Source organism: Dasypus novemcinctus, chromosome 19 (assembly GCF_030445035.2).
Source record: "Dasypus novemcinctus isolate mDasNov1 chromosome 19, mDasNov1.1.hap2, whole genome shotgun sequence".
In the NCBI taxonomy this organism is placed as follows: domain Eukaryota; kingdom Metazoa; phylum Chordata; class Mammalia; order Cingulata; family Dasypodidae; genus Dasypus; species Dasypus novemcinctus.
This window is the reverse complement of record NC_080691.1, coordinates 49,272,438-49,288,082: the sequence shown is the minus strand read 5'-3', so window position 1 is coordinate 49,288,082 and position 15,645 is coordinate 49,272,438. Positions and strand designations below refer to the sequence as shown.

The 15,645-nt window shown below is 47.8% G+C and overlaps 1 protein-coding gene across 1 annotated transcript; it reads left to right on the top strand.

The window, feature by feature from the left end:
* Positions 1–4,970: 4,970 nt before the first annotated feature.
* On the top strand, positions 4,971–7,499 carry LOC101430238 (cationic amino acid transporter 4-like). Its single transcript, XM_058281773.1, has 4 exons — positions 4,971–5,952; positions 6,226–6,854; positions 7,087–7,195; positions 7,302–7,499. Exons 1-4 carry the CDS (start codon positions 4,971–4,973, stop codon positions 7,481–7,483), a joined length of 1,902 nt encoding a protein of 633 aa, XP_058137756.1. The 3' UTR covers positions 7,484–7,499.
* Positions 7,500–15,645: the final 8,146 nt, after the last annotated feature.

Here is a 15,645-nt window from a genome sequence, read left to right as displayed (position 1 = left end):
TCACCTTTATAAATTGATTTACATTCACATTTTATAGAAATGGATTCAAATGATGTGTTACACAATTTATTTAGTTCATAGTAGCATAGTAATAATACAGTATTTGTCTTTTCAGTTTGCACTTATTTCACTCAATACAATGTCCTCCAGTTTCATCCATATTATCATATGCTTTGTGACTTCATTTCTTCTTACAGATGCATAATATCCCATTGTGTGAATACACTAGAGTTGTCTATCCATTCATTGGTTGATGGGCACCTGGCTTGTTTCTAAATTTTGGCAATCATGAATAATGCTGCTGTGAACATTGGTGTGCAGATGTCTGTTCCTGTCACTGCTCTCAGTTCTTCTGGCTAAATACCCAGAAATGGTATTGCAGGGTCTTCTGGCAAATCTATATTCAACTTTTTTAGGAACTGCCAAACAGTCCTCCACAGTGGCTGTACTATCCTATGTTCCCACCAACAATGAATAAGTGTTCCGTCTTTCCACATGTTCTCCAACACTTGTAGTTCTCTGTCTTTTTAATAGTGGCCACTCTGATAGGTATGACATGATATCTCATAGTTTTGATTTGCATTTCCCTACTTGCTAGTCATGTTGACCATTTTTTCATATGTTTTATTGCCTTTTGTATTTCTTCTTTGGACAAATGCATATTCAAGTGTTTTGCCCATTTTTTAATCAGGCCATTCGTCTTTTTAGTGTTGAGTTGTAACAGCTCTATATATATTATGGATATTGAACCTTTATCAGACTTGTGATTCCCAAATTTTTTCTTCCATTGAGTTCGCTGCCTTTTCACCTTTTGACAAATCCTGTGAGGCACAAAAGTGTTTAATTTTTAGGAGGTACCTTCTATCTATTTTTTCTTTCACTGCACATGCTTTGGTTGTAAAGTCCAAATAACCACACCTACCACAAGGTCTTGAAGATGTTTCCCTACATTTCTTCTAGTAGTTTTATGGCCTTGGGTTTTATATTTAGGTCTTTGACCCATTTTTAGTTGATTATTTTATAGGGAGCTAGATAGGGGTCCACTTTAATTCTTTTAGTCAAATGGTTATCCAGTTCTCTCAACACCATTTGTTGAAGAGACTTTTTTGCCCATTAACATGGACTTGGTAAGTTTGTCAAAACCAACTGGCCATTGAGGTGAGGGTTTATTTCTGGATTTTCAATTCTATACCATTGATCAATGTGTCTATCTTTATGCCAGTACCATGCTGTTTTGACCACTGTAGCATTGTAATATGTTTCAAGGCCATGTAGTGAAATTCCTCTCATGTCACACTTCTTCTTTAGAATGCTTTTGGCTACCCGGGTGCATTTTCCCTTCCAAATGGATTTGGTAATCCATATCTGCTACCCATCTAGAAGATATTTTTTATAGCCTGTTTCTGCCTGTCCTCTAGCTATTTTTCTGAGAGAGAACAAAGTCCTTTATCTATCTAGTCTGCCATTTTCCCAGAAGTCTCACTTTTAGTTTTTAAAGTCTGTTTTACACGGCACCAGTATAGTTACCCCTGCTCTCTTTTGGTTACTGTTTGTATGAAATATCTTTTTCCAACCCTTTCTGAAGCTTCAGAGGGGGACCCCCCAGGGCAGACAAGGAGAAGATGTGCCCTGCTGAGTGAGTGGTCTCAGGCTCCGCCGTTGGGGGCCTGGCTTTGACTGCTGGAAGTACCTGAGACCCAACACTTAGATCTGCTGATTGTGGATGAGGACAGGGGAAAGAAAACCTGTCTCTCAGTGACCAGGTACCTTGGTGCACAGACCAAGGTATTGCCTTAGTGATGGGGAAGTTCTGATGAGCCTGGGGTTGACTGTGTGTGCGTGAGACGTGTGACATACTGCGTGAAGCAAGTGCAGTGTCCCAATTCACGTTTTCCTTCTCCCATGAGGGGAAGGGTTGGAGACGATCGAAGTGGAAAGATTTGACAGGAAGAAACCTGGACAAGACTCAGAATGGGGAAAAGGGGCTGTCTGCTGGCCAGAAAGAGGAAAGGGGGTATCTGTAGCATCCCTTGGGGACATATCTCCAGATCATCCATTAGGGATGATATTGAAACACTGACACAATAATGATCGGACCAAGGGAAAGGATAAAAAGAAATTGATTAAATATTGCTGTTACATTTGAGCCAAGGGAAGCTTTTTTTGCCCGATGTATTTTGGACAAAATACGGAGCAGATGAGGATTGGCTATGTGCGGACCTTGTAATTTGAAACACTAAAGCTAAAACTCCAGACCCAGAAACCAAGTCTATAAAAGTGAAAACCTGGGACCCTCTATTGAGCCTTCTTCTGCCCTATGTTTCCCTCCGTTCCTGGGACAGGAACTGGCAAATTTGAAAAGTCCAACAGAACCTACCCAAACCCCCAGGGAGGCAAAGGGTCAATCGGTGCCAACTGCCCCACCCCTTATGACCCACCAGCAGTTAAGGAAGGAATTGGAACAATGTAGGAAGGACATAGAGCACTTTCTGTTCTCCAAGGCCCCTGAAGAAAAGAGGGTGAGGGAACATTCCCACTGAGCTTCTATACCCCTTGAGAGAAGTACCAATTGGGCTAGGAGAAATCAGTTATGTAAATGCCCCACTGACAAGTACAGAAGTCAGAAACTTTTTAAAGGAGATGAAGTCATTAATGCCAGATCCAGCAGGGCTAGCTGAGCACAAGTGGATCAATTCCTAGGCCCTAGTTTATTTTTATATATGCAGTCTGAACATACATCTCTATTGAATATCCTCTTTACAGTAGAAGAAAGGGGAAGGGTGAGGAGGGTGGCTATAAAGGAATGGGAAAGGCAGCACACCCCTGGACACGGGGTAATGGCAGGAGAGCAAAAGTCCCCTTAACTGGGATAATAACGATCAGGGTGATGAGCATAAATAAAGGATCTTAGAGACCTCATTATTCAGGGGATACAATTGGCCATATCTAAATCCCAAAATTTAAAGAAGGCCTTTGAGGTGAATCAAGAAAAAGATGACACTCCCTCTGCTTACCTGCAAAGTTGAGGCACCATGTGAGGATCTATTCAGGAATGGACCCTGGCGACCCTGTGCCCCAGGGAATGCTAAAGGTCTGCTATGTAAAGGGGACTTGGCCTGATATTCAGAATAAGATCCAGGAAATGGATGAATGGGTGTTGGGATGGATAAACCACTGGAGGAGTTATGGAGAGAGTCTCAGAAAGTGTTTGGGAGAAGGGAGGGGGAAAACAGAAGCAGAAAACCAAAGTCATGATGAGCACAGTCGACCGCATGGTCCAGGAAGATTAGAAGCAAGGCAGGGAGGAGGCAGGCAGAGCCAGCTGGGTTAGCTTGGATGAAGGGGCTGAGAGAGTGCAGGACTCTGCAGGGTGTTATCACTGTAGGAAACCTGGTCATTTTAAGAGGGAGTGTCCAAATTTACAGAAACAAGGTCGGGTCATACCCTTGATGAAAGAGGGTGGATGCATTCTGGTTTGGTGTGATGTGGCTGGGTCTGGCAGTCATTTGGCTCTAAAGAAGTGAGAACATTCACACCATCCTTTTCACTTTCAGTCATGCAGCAATAGTAGGATAATACTTGGACTCAGGGAAAAAATGAGCCCTAGGGAGTTTAGATGGCCATTTGAGGGCATGGGATACTCCATGTGACTGGTCTGGGAGCAGGGTCAGGGTCCCCCAGAGTCCTCCATGCCTAACTGTGACTCTTTGGGCCTCTGAGGGGGTGCCTCATGCTGGACAGCTGCAGCTTGGCTCAGGAGGCTGCTTTAGCCCTCCTCAGAAGGGCGGTGTTTGTAGCTATAAGTTCAGAATATCCAGCATTTGTTAAGTGCTTGGTCGCAGGCACTCCCCTCCCCATCCCTGCCACCCCCACCCAGGGCCACTCACCAAACCCCCAGGCTCAGCTCATTAGAGGCCTCCACACCTCTGATGTACAGGTTCGGGTGCATTCACCGCAGGTGCTGGCTAAGGGGTGAAGTGGGTGGGTAAAGAGGCCCATATCTGCGTCTTAACCCCGCCCCCAGCTCACCCCGTGACCCTGCACCAGGCTTGGCGCGTCCTGGTGGCCTTCGCTTCTTTATCTGTGGACATACAGCTTCCCAGGAACCTGGTGAGCACTGGTCTTGATCTTGTAAAGAAGGGTAGGGTGGACCATTTTGGTGCATGCGTGGGGAGAGAGAATGTGTGGGTGACTGAGGTGAAGGGCGGTGTGCAGACACGGGGGTCGGTGTGCGGAGTGTGGGCGCCAGACAGTGAGGCGGTGTCCGGGGTCGTGGCCCCAGGGTGGGGTCTTGGCGGAGGGGAAGGTGGGCGGGGGACGGATCTGGGCCCGGGTGAGGGAGCAACCCGGGGCAATGGCGGGACGGGGTGGGCCTGAGGGGCGGCATTGGCGGCAGCAGGTGGGTCACAGCCAGTTGTGGGAGTAGGGCTGAGACCCGGCGGGGACTGGGGTTGAAGGCCCGGTGCTTGGGACAGGGACGCGGCAGAACTAGCGGTGCGGAGAGGCGTGCTGGGTGTTAGGCTCCGGACCTGGGACTTGGCGCACGGTGAAGGGACTGACCACCTCGGTCAGAGGCGACGTGGTCCTATTCTGGGTTTCCACCTTGCTCTCAGATCCCAGATCAGGAGGGTTTCCCACCTCATGCTCCCTGCGAATGTTCCCATCTCGCCCTCAGTGACACTCGGCTCAACCCCCAGTTCCGGCTGCAACAGATTTGCTGGGGAGAGGAGGCGGGCAGGCAGGACCCCCGTGCTTCCCCTGACCCCCTGCACCCCCTGCAGCGAGCCCTGAGCCCTCCCCCAGCTCAGCCCTCCAGCAAGTGCATGTGCTGCATCCCCAGGTCAAAGACAGGACTGGGCTGTGGGTGGGCAATCCAGAAGGGACTGAAGATGCCTGACCCACTTGGCCTCCCGTCATTCCCCTCTGACCCTGGCAGGTGGCTGGGCCTGGACTCCTCTCTGCTGCTCACCATGGCCTGGAGACTGCCCAGCACCGCCAGCCTGGCACACTTCTGCAGGAAGCTGAACCGGCTGAAGACCCTGGAGGAGTCCACTATGGAGACGTCACCGAGTCGCAGCCTGTCCACACTGGACCTGACCCTTCTGGGAGTGGGTGGGATGGTGGGCGTGGGCCTCTATTTGCTCACGGGCACTGTGGCAAGGCAGATGGCCGGTCCGGCCGTGCTCGTGTCCTACATGGTGGCCGCCGTGGCCGCCCTGCTGGCAGCCCTGTGCTACGCAGAGTTTGCAGCCTGCGTACCCGGTCCCGGCTCTGCCTACCTCTTCACCTATGTGTCCGTGGGTGAGCTGTGGGCCTTCATCATTGGCTGGAATGTGCTGCTCGAATACCTCATTGGTGGCACCGCCGTGGCCCAGGCCTGCAGTGGCTACTTGGACTCCATGTTCGATTACCAAATTCGCTACCTCACTAGGACCCACATAAGCACCTGGCAGGTGCCCTTCCTGGCCCCGTACCCAGACTTCCTGGCCTCTGGCATCATTCTTCTTGCCTCTGCCTTTCTCTCCTGTGGAGCCCACATCTCGTCCTGGCTCTTTCACACCTTCACAGTCATCAAACTCTGCGTCATCCTCTTTATTGTCATCATGGGCTTCTCCCTGGCCAGTCTGGAAAACTGGAGCATGAAGGAGGGCGGCTTTGCGCCCTTTGGCTTCTCAGGCATCATGGCTGGCAGCACCATCTGCTTCCTTGCCTTCGAGGGCTTCGGCATCATCACCGCCTCTAGCAAGAAAGCCCGGAACCCGCGGAAGGCCGTGCCCATGGCCATCACCATCTCTCTCGGCCTGGTGGCCACAGCCTACATCCTGGTCTCCACCGTGCTTACCCTCATGGTTCCCTGGCACAGCCTCGACCCTCAATCGGCACTCGCTGACGCCTTCTACCAACGGGGCTACAGCTGGGCCGGCCACATCGTGACAGCGGGCTCCTTCTGTGGTGAGGAAGCAGCACCTTGCAGGGTGGGAACTGGGTGGGGTGGTGGGGAGAGAGGCAGCCCCATGTCCTGGGCTTCCCGGGTTGACTCCTACTGTGTAACTGTCCCAGGAGGGCTCTGATGATTAGAGAATCCCCCACTCCCACTCACCACCTTCCCCAAATTCTCCAATGGACCTGTGACTGAAACTGGGTGGGAGGTAACTGAGCACCCACACTCAGCCAGGCTCACACACCCTTGCTGACGGGCCTCTCATTCTTGCTCCTCTGCCACAGCCATCATCATGGCCCTGCCCAGAATCCTCTTCTTCCTGCCTCGCAGGGTCTACACCATGGCGGCCGACGGGCTCTTCTTCCAGGTGTTTGCCCGTGTGCATCCTAGGACCCAGGTCCCCGTGATGAGCACCCTGGTGTGTGGGGTCCTCATGGCCCTCCTGGCGCTGGTGCTGGACTTATATGCACTGGTGCAGATCCTCTTCTTCGGGTGGCTGTTCACCTACACCTTCGTGGCCGCCAGCACCATAAGGCTGCGCTTCCAGAAAACCTCTCCACCCAGGTCCCTGGGCCGAGGCAGCCCGGACCTTGAGGCCAACTCCTCAGTGCCCCTCCAGCCAGTGAGCGATGACCATGCCTCAGGTCCCGAGCCCGGGCAGTTGCGACAAGCCCTGAGGCCCTACCTGGGCTTCCTGGGGGAGTGCAGCCAAGGAACCGCTGTGGCTTGGGCACTTGGCCTCCTGGTGGCCTCTGCCATCACCCTGAATGGCGTGCTCATCTTTGGGGACTCGGCCCTGCACCTCCCACACTGGGGCTACATCCTGCTGGCCTTGCTCAGCGGGGTCACCTTTCTGCTCAGTCTCACTGTCCTTGCGGCCCACCAGCAAGAGAACCTACAGGATACCTTCCAGGTACCACCCCAACCCACCCCCTCCATCCCTTGCCCATAGTCCAGCTGGCTCCATGGCCAGCTTCTGCCACTGCAGAATGAAGGAGGAGGACTTGGAGGGCTGGGGACACCACTGCGTCCGACCCCCTTTCTTTATGCATGGGGGTGGGCACATGCCTCCCAAATCTCCCAAGGAGGAAAACAAGGCCCTCGGCCAGCAGATCTTCCCCACAGCTCAGGCGTTGTCCCCTCAGGTACCCCTGGTGCCCCTGACACCAGCTTTGAGTATCCTCCTCAACATCTGCCTCATGCTGAATCTAAGCTACCTGCCCTGGCTGTGCTTTTTTGTCTGGCTGCTGATTGGTGAGTTGGGGTGAGGGTGGGCATGGGAGGTTGGGATGCTGAGCAGGTGGTGGGAAGAGGGCCAGGCGGGTTGGGCCTGCCTCTCAGACCCCTCCCACCACCACAGGACTCGCTGTGTACTTCGGCTACGGCATCTGGCACAGCAAGGAGAACCTGCAGGAGCCACAGGAGCAGGCTAGTGTGCACACACCATATGGTGTTGCCCAGTACAGCCTGGAGGAGATGGTGCAGGCCATGCAGCCACCTGCCCAGGAGCCTGACTGCACGGAACAGCCCATCAGGCCATGAGGCCTCCCGTGGCCTGCCAGTGCCTGTGCCACTTCTGTCCTGGGCAGCCTGGGCTAGAGTGGGTCTGGGAGCCTCCGGCCCTCAGGCCCTCAGCTGACAGCGCCAAGTTCCAGGGCCTCGGGGATCGGGCCATGGCCAGGAGTGGTGATGTGGACTCTTGCCCAGCACCTTCGAAGGGATTGTGACATGCTTGGGCAGGTCTGCCTCTTTGACGTCTCATGGTACCATTCAATCCAGATAATTCTTCCATCTGGGGGGCCTGGGCCTCCCAAATATAGGCACCCCAGGCTATGGGGGGGCAGCTGCCCAGACAGGTTCCTAGACAAGGCCTGGGGCAGCAGTGAATTCCAGATGCACTGGGTGCCTGTCCTCAGGGCTCCCAGGAAGCCCAGTGGGCAGGGTGAGGCTGGGCTAGGGGTTACCAAGAACTCACATAAAAGGTCTCCAAAGTGCTTCAGTGACCACCAGCACAGCCCCTCTGCCCTCTCCTCCTCTCCCAGCCCTCCTGTCCCTAGCATGACCCCCCCAGGGAAGGGGCTGATGCTTTTAAGCTGAGCAAGTGCTACCCCCCCCCACCTCCATTCTGCAGACAAGTCCCAAAGCTGGATGAGACCTGCCCTGGGTGGCCTCTTGCTACCTTGCCTGGGCTCAGGCTACAAGAACCCTAGGGAAGGAGAGTTCAAAGGTGGAGTCCACAACAGCCAGTGAGCGGCACCTGTAGGAGACAGTGAAAGAGGTGGCACCTGTGGGAGATGGTGACAGAGGCTGGGAGAATAGCCTGCCACCAGCAACCAGAGATGTGGGTGCCCCAGGCTCTCCCTGTCTCCATGGTTTCATAGCAAGTCTGTGTATGGAAACAGATGGCTCTAGGTTCCCACATCAGGGAGCACCTGCCAAGATTAGAGTAGGGAGGGTGGGACGGTGGCAGGGGGGAGGGAAAGAGAGTCTTCCTGGGGGTGTGAGGGTGCTGGTCTTTTGTCCCTGAGGTCCCCCACCCTACCAGACCCCTGACCCAGGAGGAACAGCTTCAGGCCTCAGGCATGAGCTGGTGGTGGGACCAGAGTCCCGACCCCTGGTGTCACCACCTGACTGGGGGTGGAAACAGTGCTGTGCCCATCTAAGGCCTCTGGGCAGCCTGCTGTGGGGTTGTGAAAATCAGCTGGGTCCATACGGGTGAGCTGTCACACTCCAGGCCTTTGCGTGCAGGTAAGGACAGCAGATCAGGGCTCTGGCCTCTGTCCTCCCAGGGAGCACAGCAGCCCAGCACAGTGGCCTCAGTGCCCAGCTGGCCTGCAGCTCACCTCCTTGTACTTGTTCCTCCAGGAGAAATGGGCTTCTCCATCCACATACAGCAGCAGCAGGTCACAGAGGAAAGTGACCTTGCGAGAGGCAGGGCAGACCCACATCTAGCTCCCCAACCCAACCTGCACCCCAAGACACCACCCGCAAGCACAGGGTGCTTACGCATGCAGGCACCACAGCCACAGCCACGGGGAGCAGGTGGCGGCCTCTCACCCCACCCAGCCAAGCTGCTCCAGTGTCCAGAGTGAGGGTCACAGGAATGAACCCGAACCTCCCTGCCTGAGAGAGAGAGAAACACAGCTGAGCCAGCCTCAGGTCATACCTGTGGCCCCATGCCTCCAGCCTGTCTCCTCCACTGGGTCCCTCTGGCCCCTACCTGCCCAGTGACCAGGATGTCGAAGGAGCCTGGGGACAGCAGGAACCCTGAGGAGGGGCCAAGGAAAGCTTTAGAAGAAATGACCTCTGAGCTGACACTGAAGATTGTGAAGTTCAGCAAGTAATAGAGCTGGGGCGGGATGAAGGAAGAGTATATGCAAAGGCTGAATGAAAACCAGGAGAGAGAACTGGGAGCCACAGAAGGGTGGTGAGCAAGGGTGTGCAGAGTGGGGTATGACCCCTGCCTCATTGTTTGCGCTCATTGTCTGCTCTCTGTGTCTGTTGTGCGCTTGTCTCTTTTTAGGAGGCACCAGAAATGGAACCCTGGATCGTGCATGTGGGAGGGAGGCACTCAATCACTTGGGACACCTCTGCTCCCAATTATTGGGTCTCTCAAAGTGTTTACACATTGTGCCTCTTCATTGAATTTTCTGGTGAGAGCTTACCATGCCAGCCTATCATGTCAACTCACTATCTTGCCTGTCTTCTGTAGGAAGCAGAACCTGCTTCTGTAGGAACTGAACCTGGGACCTCCTATGTGGTAGGTAGGCACCCAACTGCCTGAGTCACATCTGCTTCCCTGTTGGGAGATTTTTGAAGACTGAGTCAATCTCTTTAAATGTGATTGGTTTGTTAACTTCTTGTATTTCTTGTGGTGTCATTGTAGGTAGTCTGTGCATTTCTAGGAATTTGTTCATTTCATCTAGTTTGCCTAGTTCATTGGCATATAGTTTCTCATAATATCCTCTTACAATCTTTTTCTTTCTGGGAGGCCAGTTGTAACTTCCCCTCTTTCATTTCTGATTTTATTTATTTACATCTTCTCTCTTTTTTTTCTCTGTTGGTCCACCTAGGGGTTTGCCAATTTTATTGATTTCAAAAAACCAGATTTTGGTTTTATTGATTTTCTCCATTTCTTGTTTCAGAACCATTTATTTCTGCTCTAATCTTTATTACTTTTTTCCCCCTGCTTGCATTGGGAATGGTTTGCTCTTCTTTTCTAGTTTCTCATTGTTTGGTTAGATCTTTGATTTCAGCTTTTTCTTTTTAAATATAGGTCCATAATGTTATAAATTACCTACTCAGACTTGCCTATGCTGTATCCCATAAGATTTGGTAAGTTCTGCTCTTGTTTTCATTCATCTGAATATATTTTTCATAATTTCACTTATAAAAAGTGATCCACTTCTCTGATCCACTGATTATTTAGGTGTGTCTTTTGTTCAGCCCCAAACATTTGCAAATTTACCTCTTTCTTGTCAGTTGAGTTTCATTCCATTCTAACATGCGAAGGTGCTTTATATAATTTCAGTCTTTTTGTATTTGTTGAGGAATGCCTCATGCTAACGTGTAGTCTATCCTGGAGAAAGACCCATGAACACTTGAAAGAATGCATAATCTGCTGAATTTGGGTGCAATTTTGTGTACATGTTGGGTCTAGCTTGTTTATCATATTGTTCAGGTTTTCTGTTTCCTTGTTGATCTTCTTTCTAGGTGTTCTAATGATGTGAGTGGGGTGTTGAAGTCAACAAGGATTATTATAGGGATGTCTATTTCTCTCTTCAGTTTTGCCAGAGTTCACCTGATGTATTTTGGGACATCCCTGATAGGTACATATATATTAATGGCTGCTATTTCTTCCTGGTGGATTGTCCCTTTTATTAATATGTAATGGTCATGTGTATCTCTGATATATTGAGGCAGCAAGAAGCAGAGTACCTTTGGGGAGTGGGTGGCAAATAAAAACTTCTGCATCCTAAAAAAAAATCCTGTGTCTCATCTGGGGCTTTGATATATTCCTTTGCTTGGGACATTTCTTCAATTTTCATAGTATGCCTTGTAATTTTTTGCTGATATCTAGACATCTGGTTAGGATGGTGAGTTTACTCAAATGCTCAATTTCTCTCTTTCATGGGGATTTGGTGGCAGGAGGTTGTGTGTTACTGCTGTTCTTTGATTCTTGGTTCAACCGGTTCTGAGTCTTTAGGATTGTTAGTCAGTTGCTCAAATCTGGGCACTGGAGCCAGTATTGGGTTGCAGACCCACTTCCAAGAGCCTTGGGAAGGGACTCTTAAAGGCCACAAAAACCTCATGTATTTATTTACTTTCAATTACCTTATGTGAATTTCTTTGGTCTGCCGAAGATGGCGCTCCTCAACATCCCTCTCAGCTCAGAGATTGCCTGTGTGTTGGCTGCAATAGGAACTGGATCAACGTGATAGAGAATCCTCCCTGGAGACTAAGTGTCTCATAATTCAAACTTGCTCAAAGGTAGTTCTGCAAACTTGGCTGGCAGCCCCCTCTCTTCCCAGGTAGGAAATAATTCCTCTCCCCTCTGCATCCTCAATAACCAGGCTCAGTCAGGAGAGAGGAAGACTGAGAGGGTTGGATCTCTCTAGCCCATGTCCACTCCCAAGGCAAACAATGTTGTGGTCCCACCCAGCCCAGAAGGACTCCTGGGATAAAGCAGACCAAATCTGCAGAAACTGGAGCATTGATCTGGAGAAAGTGGCCACAGTAGTTGCTGAGGGCAGGGAGAGGGAAGAAGAGATGAGATGTGGGGGCATTTTTGGGACTTGGAGTTGTCCTAAATGATATTACAGGGATAGATGCTGGACATTATGTATCCTGCCATAACCCACTGAATAGACTGGAGGAGAGTGTAAACTAAAATGTAAGCCATAATCCATGCTGTGCAGCAGTACTCCAAAATGTATTCACCAAATGCAATGAATGTGCCACGATGGTGAAAGACGTTGTTGACATGGGAGGACCAGGGGGTGGGGGGTGGGATATGTGGGAACCTCTTATATTTTTTATTGCAACATTTTTTGTGCTCTATGTACCTTTCAAAAAAAAAAAAAAAGATTTAAAGAAGAAGAAAAACCAAAACCTGAGTCAGGGAAGCCAACATGGCTCAATGGTTGAGCACGTGCTTTCCACACATGAGGTTCCAGTTTCAATCTCCAGTTCCCATACCTTAACAAAAAAATGCTGAGCCAGTCTTACACTATGTCCCTCTCCCTCTCCTTTCCTAGAGAGGTGGATCCCTGAGTCCCACTTTGCTGTAGCCACCAGCCCCAAGGCCTGAGAATTCAAAGTGTCTACAGGGTGGTGGAACATGCCACCAGTTGCAGCTGCAGCTTTTTAACTCAGTTTTGCTATCATGATTCTTTTCCTTTGCCCCTTTTTCTTCAGGGTGGTGTCCAGCCTTCCTGTGTTGTCCTAAACCCTACAACATTTTTTCCCAGGCCTTTTCTGACTGTCCTCTAGCTTTTTTTCTGGGATAGAAGAGAAGCCAGTATCTTTCTGGTCTGCCATCTTCCTGGAAGTTGGTTCCTCACTGGTTTCTGAAGTGACCAGCTGAGTAGAATCTTCAGCTGGCACTTCTCTTTCTGTTCCTTCATTGCCTTTGGAAGAACAATGTATTTGAGAGTGATCAGGATCTTCTGATTCTTCCTTTACTGTCACAGCTTCCATTTCTAGGGAAATTCCAGAATCTTCCATGGATTCAGCTTTCATTTTGATGGGGCCACAAGTTCCACACAGAGACAGGACTGACCTTTCAGCATCTGCTACCATCACCGGAACACCTAGGTACTTCTTTGGCTCCAGGAAATGTTTCTTAATGATAAATGAAATCCCTGCTTTGTTCTCCAAAATCCATTGTCTGTTTTTACACTAGTACCATGCTGTTCTGAGCACTGTAGCTTTCTTTCAAGGTCAGGCAGTGAAATTCCTCCACATCACTCTTTTTTTTTTTTTAGAATGCTTTTGGCTATTACGGTGCAGTATTCTGTCCTGATGAGCTTGGCATATGTCAGTTCTATTTCTGTAAATTAGGCTGTTGGACTTTTGGTTGGTATTGCATTGACTCTATGAAATCAGTTGGAGTAGGATTGATATCTGCACAATATTTAGCCTTCCAATCCATGGAATGTCTTTCCATTTCTTTAGATCCTCTTTGATTGCTTTCAGCATTGTTTTGTAGTTTTCTAAATACAGATCCTGTACATCTTTGGTGAAACTGATTCCTAGGTATTTGAGTCTTTTTGTTGCTATTGTTAATGGAATTTTTCCCGAATTCCTCCTCCAATTGTTCAGTATTAGTGTATAAAAATATTATTGATTTTTGTGTGGTGATATCATATCCTGCCACTTGTCTGAACTTACCTATTAGAGGGAAAGCTTTCCACCTTTCCCCACTGAGTACGATGTTGGCTGTGGATTTTTTCAAATATGCCTTTTATCATATTGAGAAATTTTTTCCTATTCCTACCTTTCAGAGTGTTTTCATCCAGAAAGGATGCTGGATTTTGTAGAATGCCTTTTCTGCATCAATTGCAATCATGTGGTTTTTCCTTCTTTTTGTTAAAGTGAATGCATTGATTTTTTAAAATGTTGAACCAGCCTTGCATACCAGGAATAAATCACACTTGGTCGTGATGTGTAAGTCTTTTGGTGTGCTGTTGGATTCAATTTGCAAGTATTTTTTTGAGAATTTTTTCACCCATGTTCACTAAAGTGATTGGTGTGTAATTTTCTGATAGGGTCTTTATCTGGCTTTGGTATCAGAGTGACCATGGCTTCATGAAGTGATTTGGGTAATTTTACCTCAGTTTCAATTTTTTGTAAGTGTCTAAACATGATGGATGTTAATTCTTCTCAGAACACTTAGTAGAATCCACCTGTGAATTCTTCTGGTCCTAAACATATCTTTTTTGAGAGATTTTTGATGACAGACTAAATCTTTCAATGGAATTGGTTTGTCAAGTTCTTATATTTCTTGTAACACCAGTGTTGTTACAAGTTGTGCATTTCTAGGAATTTGTCCATTTCACCTAGGTTGTCTAGTTTGTTGGTATCACCAATTTCTCATAATATCCTCATATCATTTTTATTTCTGTGGGGCCATAACTTCCCCCTTTCCTTTCTGATTGTATTTATTTGCATTTTCTCTCTTTTTTTCTTGGTTAGTCTAGCTAGGGGGTTGTCAATTTTATTGATCTTCATGAAGAATCAGCTTTTGGTTTTATTGATTTTCTCTATTTTTTTGTTCTCAATTTCATTTATTTCTGCTCTTATCTTTATTATATCATTCGTTCTGCTTTCTTTGGGATTGGTTTGCTTTTCCTTTTCTAGTTTCTCTAGACATTCCATTAAATTTTTGAATTTACCTTTCTTCCTCTTTAAACGAATCTTTGGGGCTATAAATTTCTATCTCAAGACTGCTTTCTCTGTATCCCTTAAGTTTCAATAAGTTGTGTTCTCATTTTCATTTGTTTCAATAGATTTACTGATTTCACTTTCATTTTCTTCTTTGACACACTGATTATTTAGAAGTGAGTTGTTCAGGCTCCACACATTTGCTACTTTACTTTTTCCCTGTTATTGATTTCCAATTTTATTCCATTATGATCTGAGAAGGTGCCTTGTAGAATTTTAATCTTTTTATATCTATTGAGAGCTACACTGTGACCCAACATGTGGTCTATCCTGGAGAAAGATGGGCACTTGAGAAGAATGTATAACCTGCTGAGTTTGTGTGCAACATTCTGTATATGTCTGTTAAGTCTAACTCATTTATCATATTGTTCAAGCTCTCTGCTTCCTTGCTGATTTTCTGTCTAGTTGTTCAAATTCTAACTGTTTTGAAATCTCCAACCATTATTGTAGAGATATCTATTTCTCCCTTCAGTTTTGCCAGAGTTTGTCTCATGTATTTTGGGGCACCATGTTTAGTTTCATAGGTATTTATGACTTCTATATCTTCATGGTGGATTGTCCCTTCTATTAATATAGAATAACCTTCTGTATCTTATACCTTTTTTGCATTTAAAGTCTGTTTTGTCCAATATTAGTATAGCTATTCTTGCTAATTTTTGGTTACTATTTTCATGGGAATCTTTTTCCAACCTTTCGCTTTCAGCTGTTTTTTGATCCCTGGGTCTAAGATGAGTCTTCTGTAAGCAGCATATAGATACCTCGTTTTTTGGTTTTTTTTTTTATCCATTTGGTCAGCATATATCATTTGATTGGGGAGTTTAATCCATTCACATTCAAAGGTATTACTGTAAATGCAGTATTTACTTCCTCCATTTTCTTCTTTGGCTTTCATGTCATATCTTAGTTTTGCCTGTCTTTTTACACTTTCAGTTATTCTTTCTGCTACCCTTTCATCTATACTCTTTTCCAGGCCTCTCTCTCCTTTGATTTTCTTTCAGGTTCTAAGGCTTCCTTTAGTATTTCCTGCAAAGGGGGGTTGTTTTTTATGAACTCTCTTACTTTATGTTTGTTTGTGAGTATTTATACTCACCTTCATATTTGACGGACAATTTTGCTGGATAGAGAATTCTTGGCTGGCAGTTTTTCTCTTCCAGTATCCTAATTATAACATACAACTGTCTTCTCATCTCCTCTGTTTCTGATGAGAAATCCATGCTAAGTCACACTGGACATCCTTTCTATGTGATGGTTTGCTTCTC

Excerpts from the sequence above, each read along its gene's own strand:
- LOC101430238 (XM_058281773.1), top strand. The coding sequence starts at position 4,971 with ATGGCCTGGAGACTGCCCAGCACCGCCAGCCTGGCACACTTCTGCAGG. Across the intron at positions 6,855-7,086 it reads ACCTACAGGATACCTTCCAG|GTACCCCTGGTGCCCCTGAC; the intron begins GTACCACCCCAA and ends TTGTCCCCTCAG. Across the intron at positions 7,196-7,301 it reads TTTTGTCTGGCTGCTGATTG|GACTCGCTGTGTACTTCGGC; the intron begins GTGAGTTGGGGT and ends CCACCACCACAG.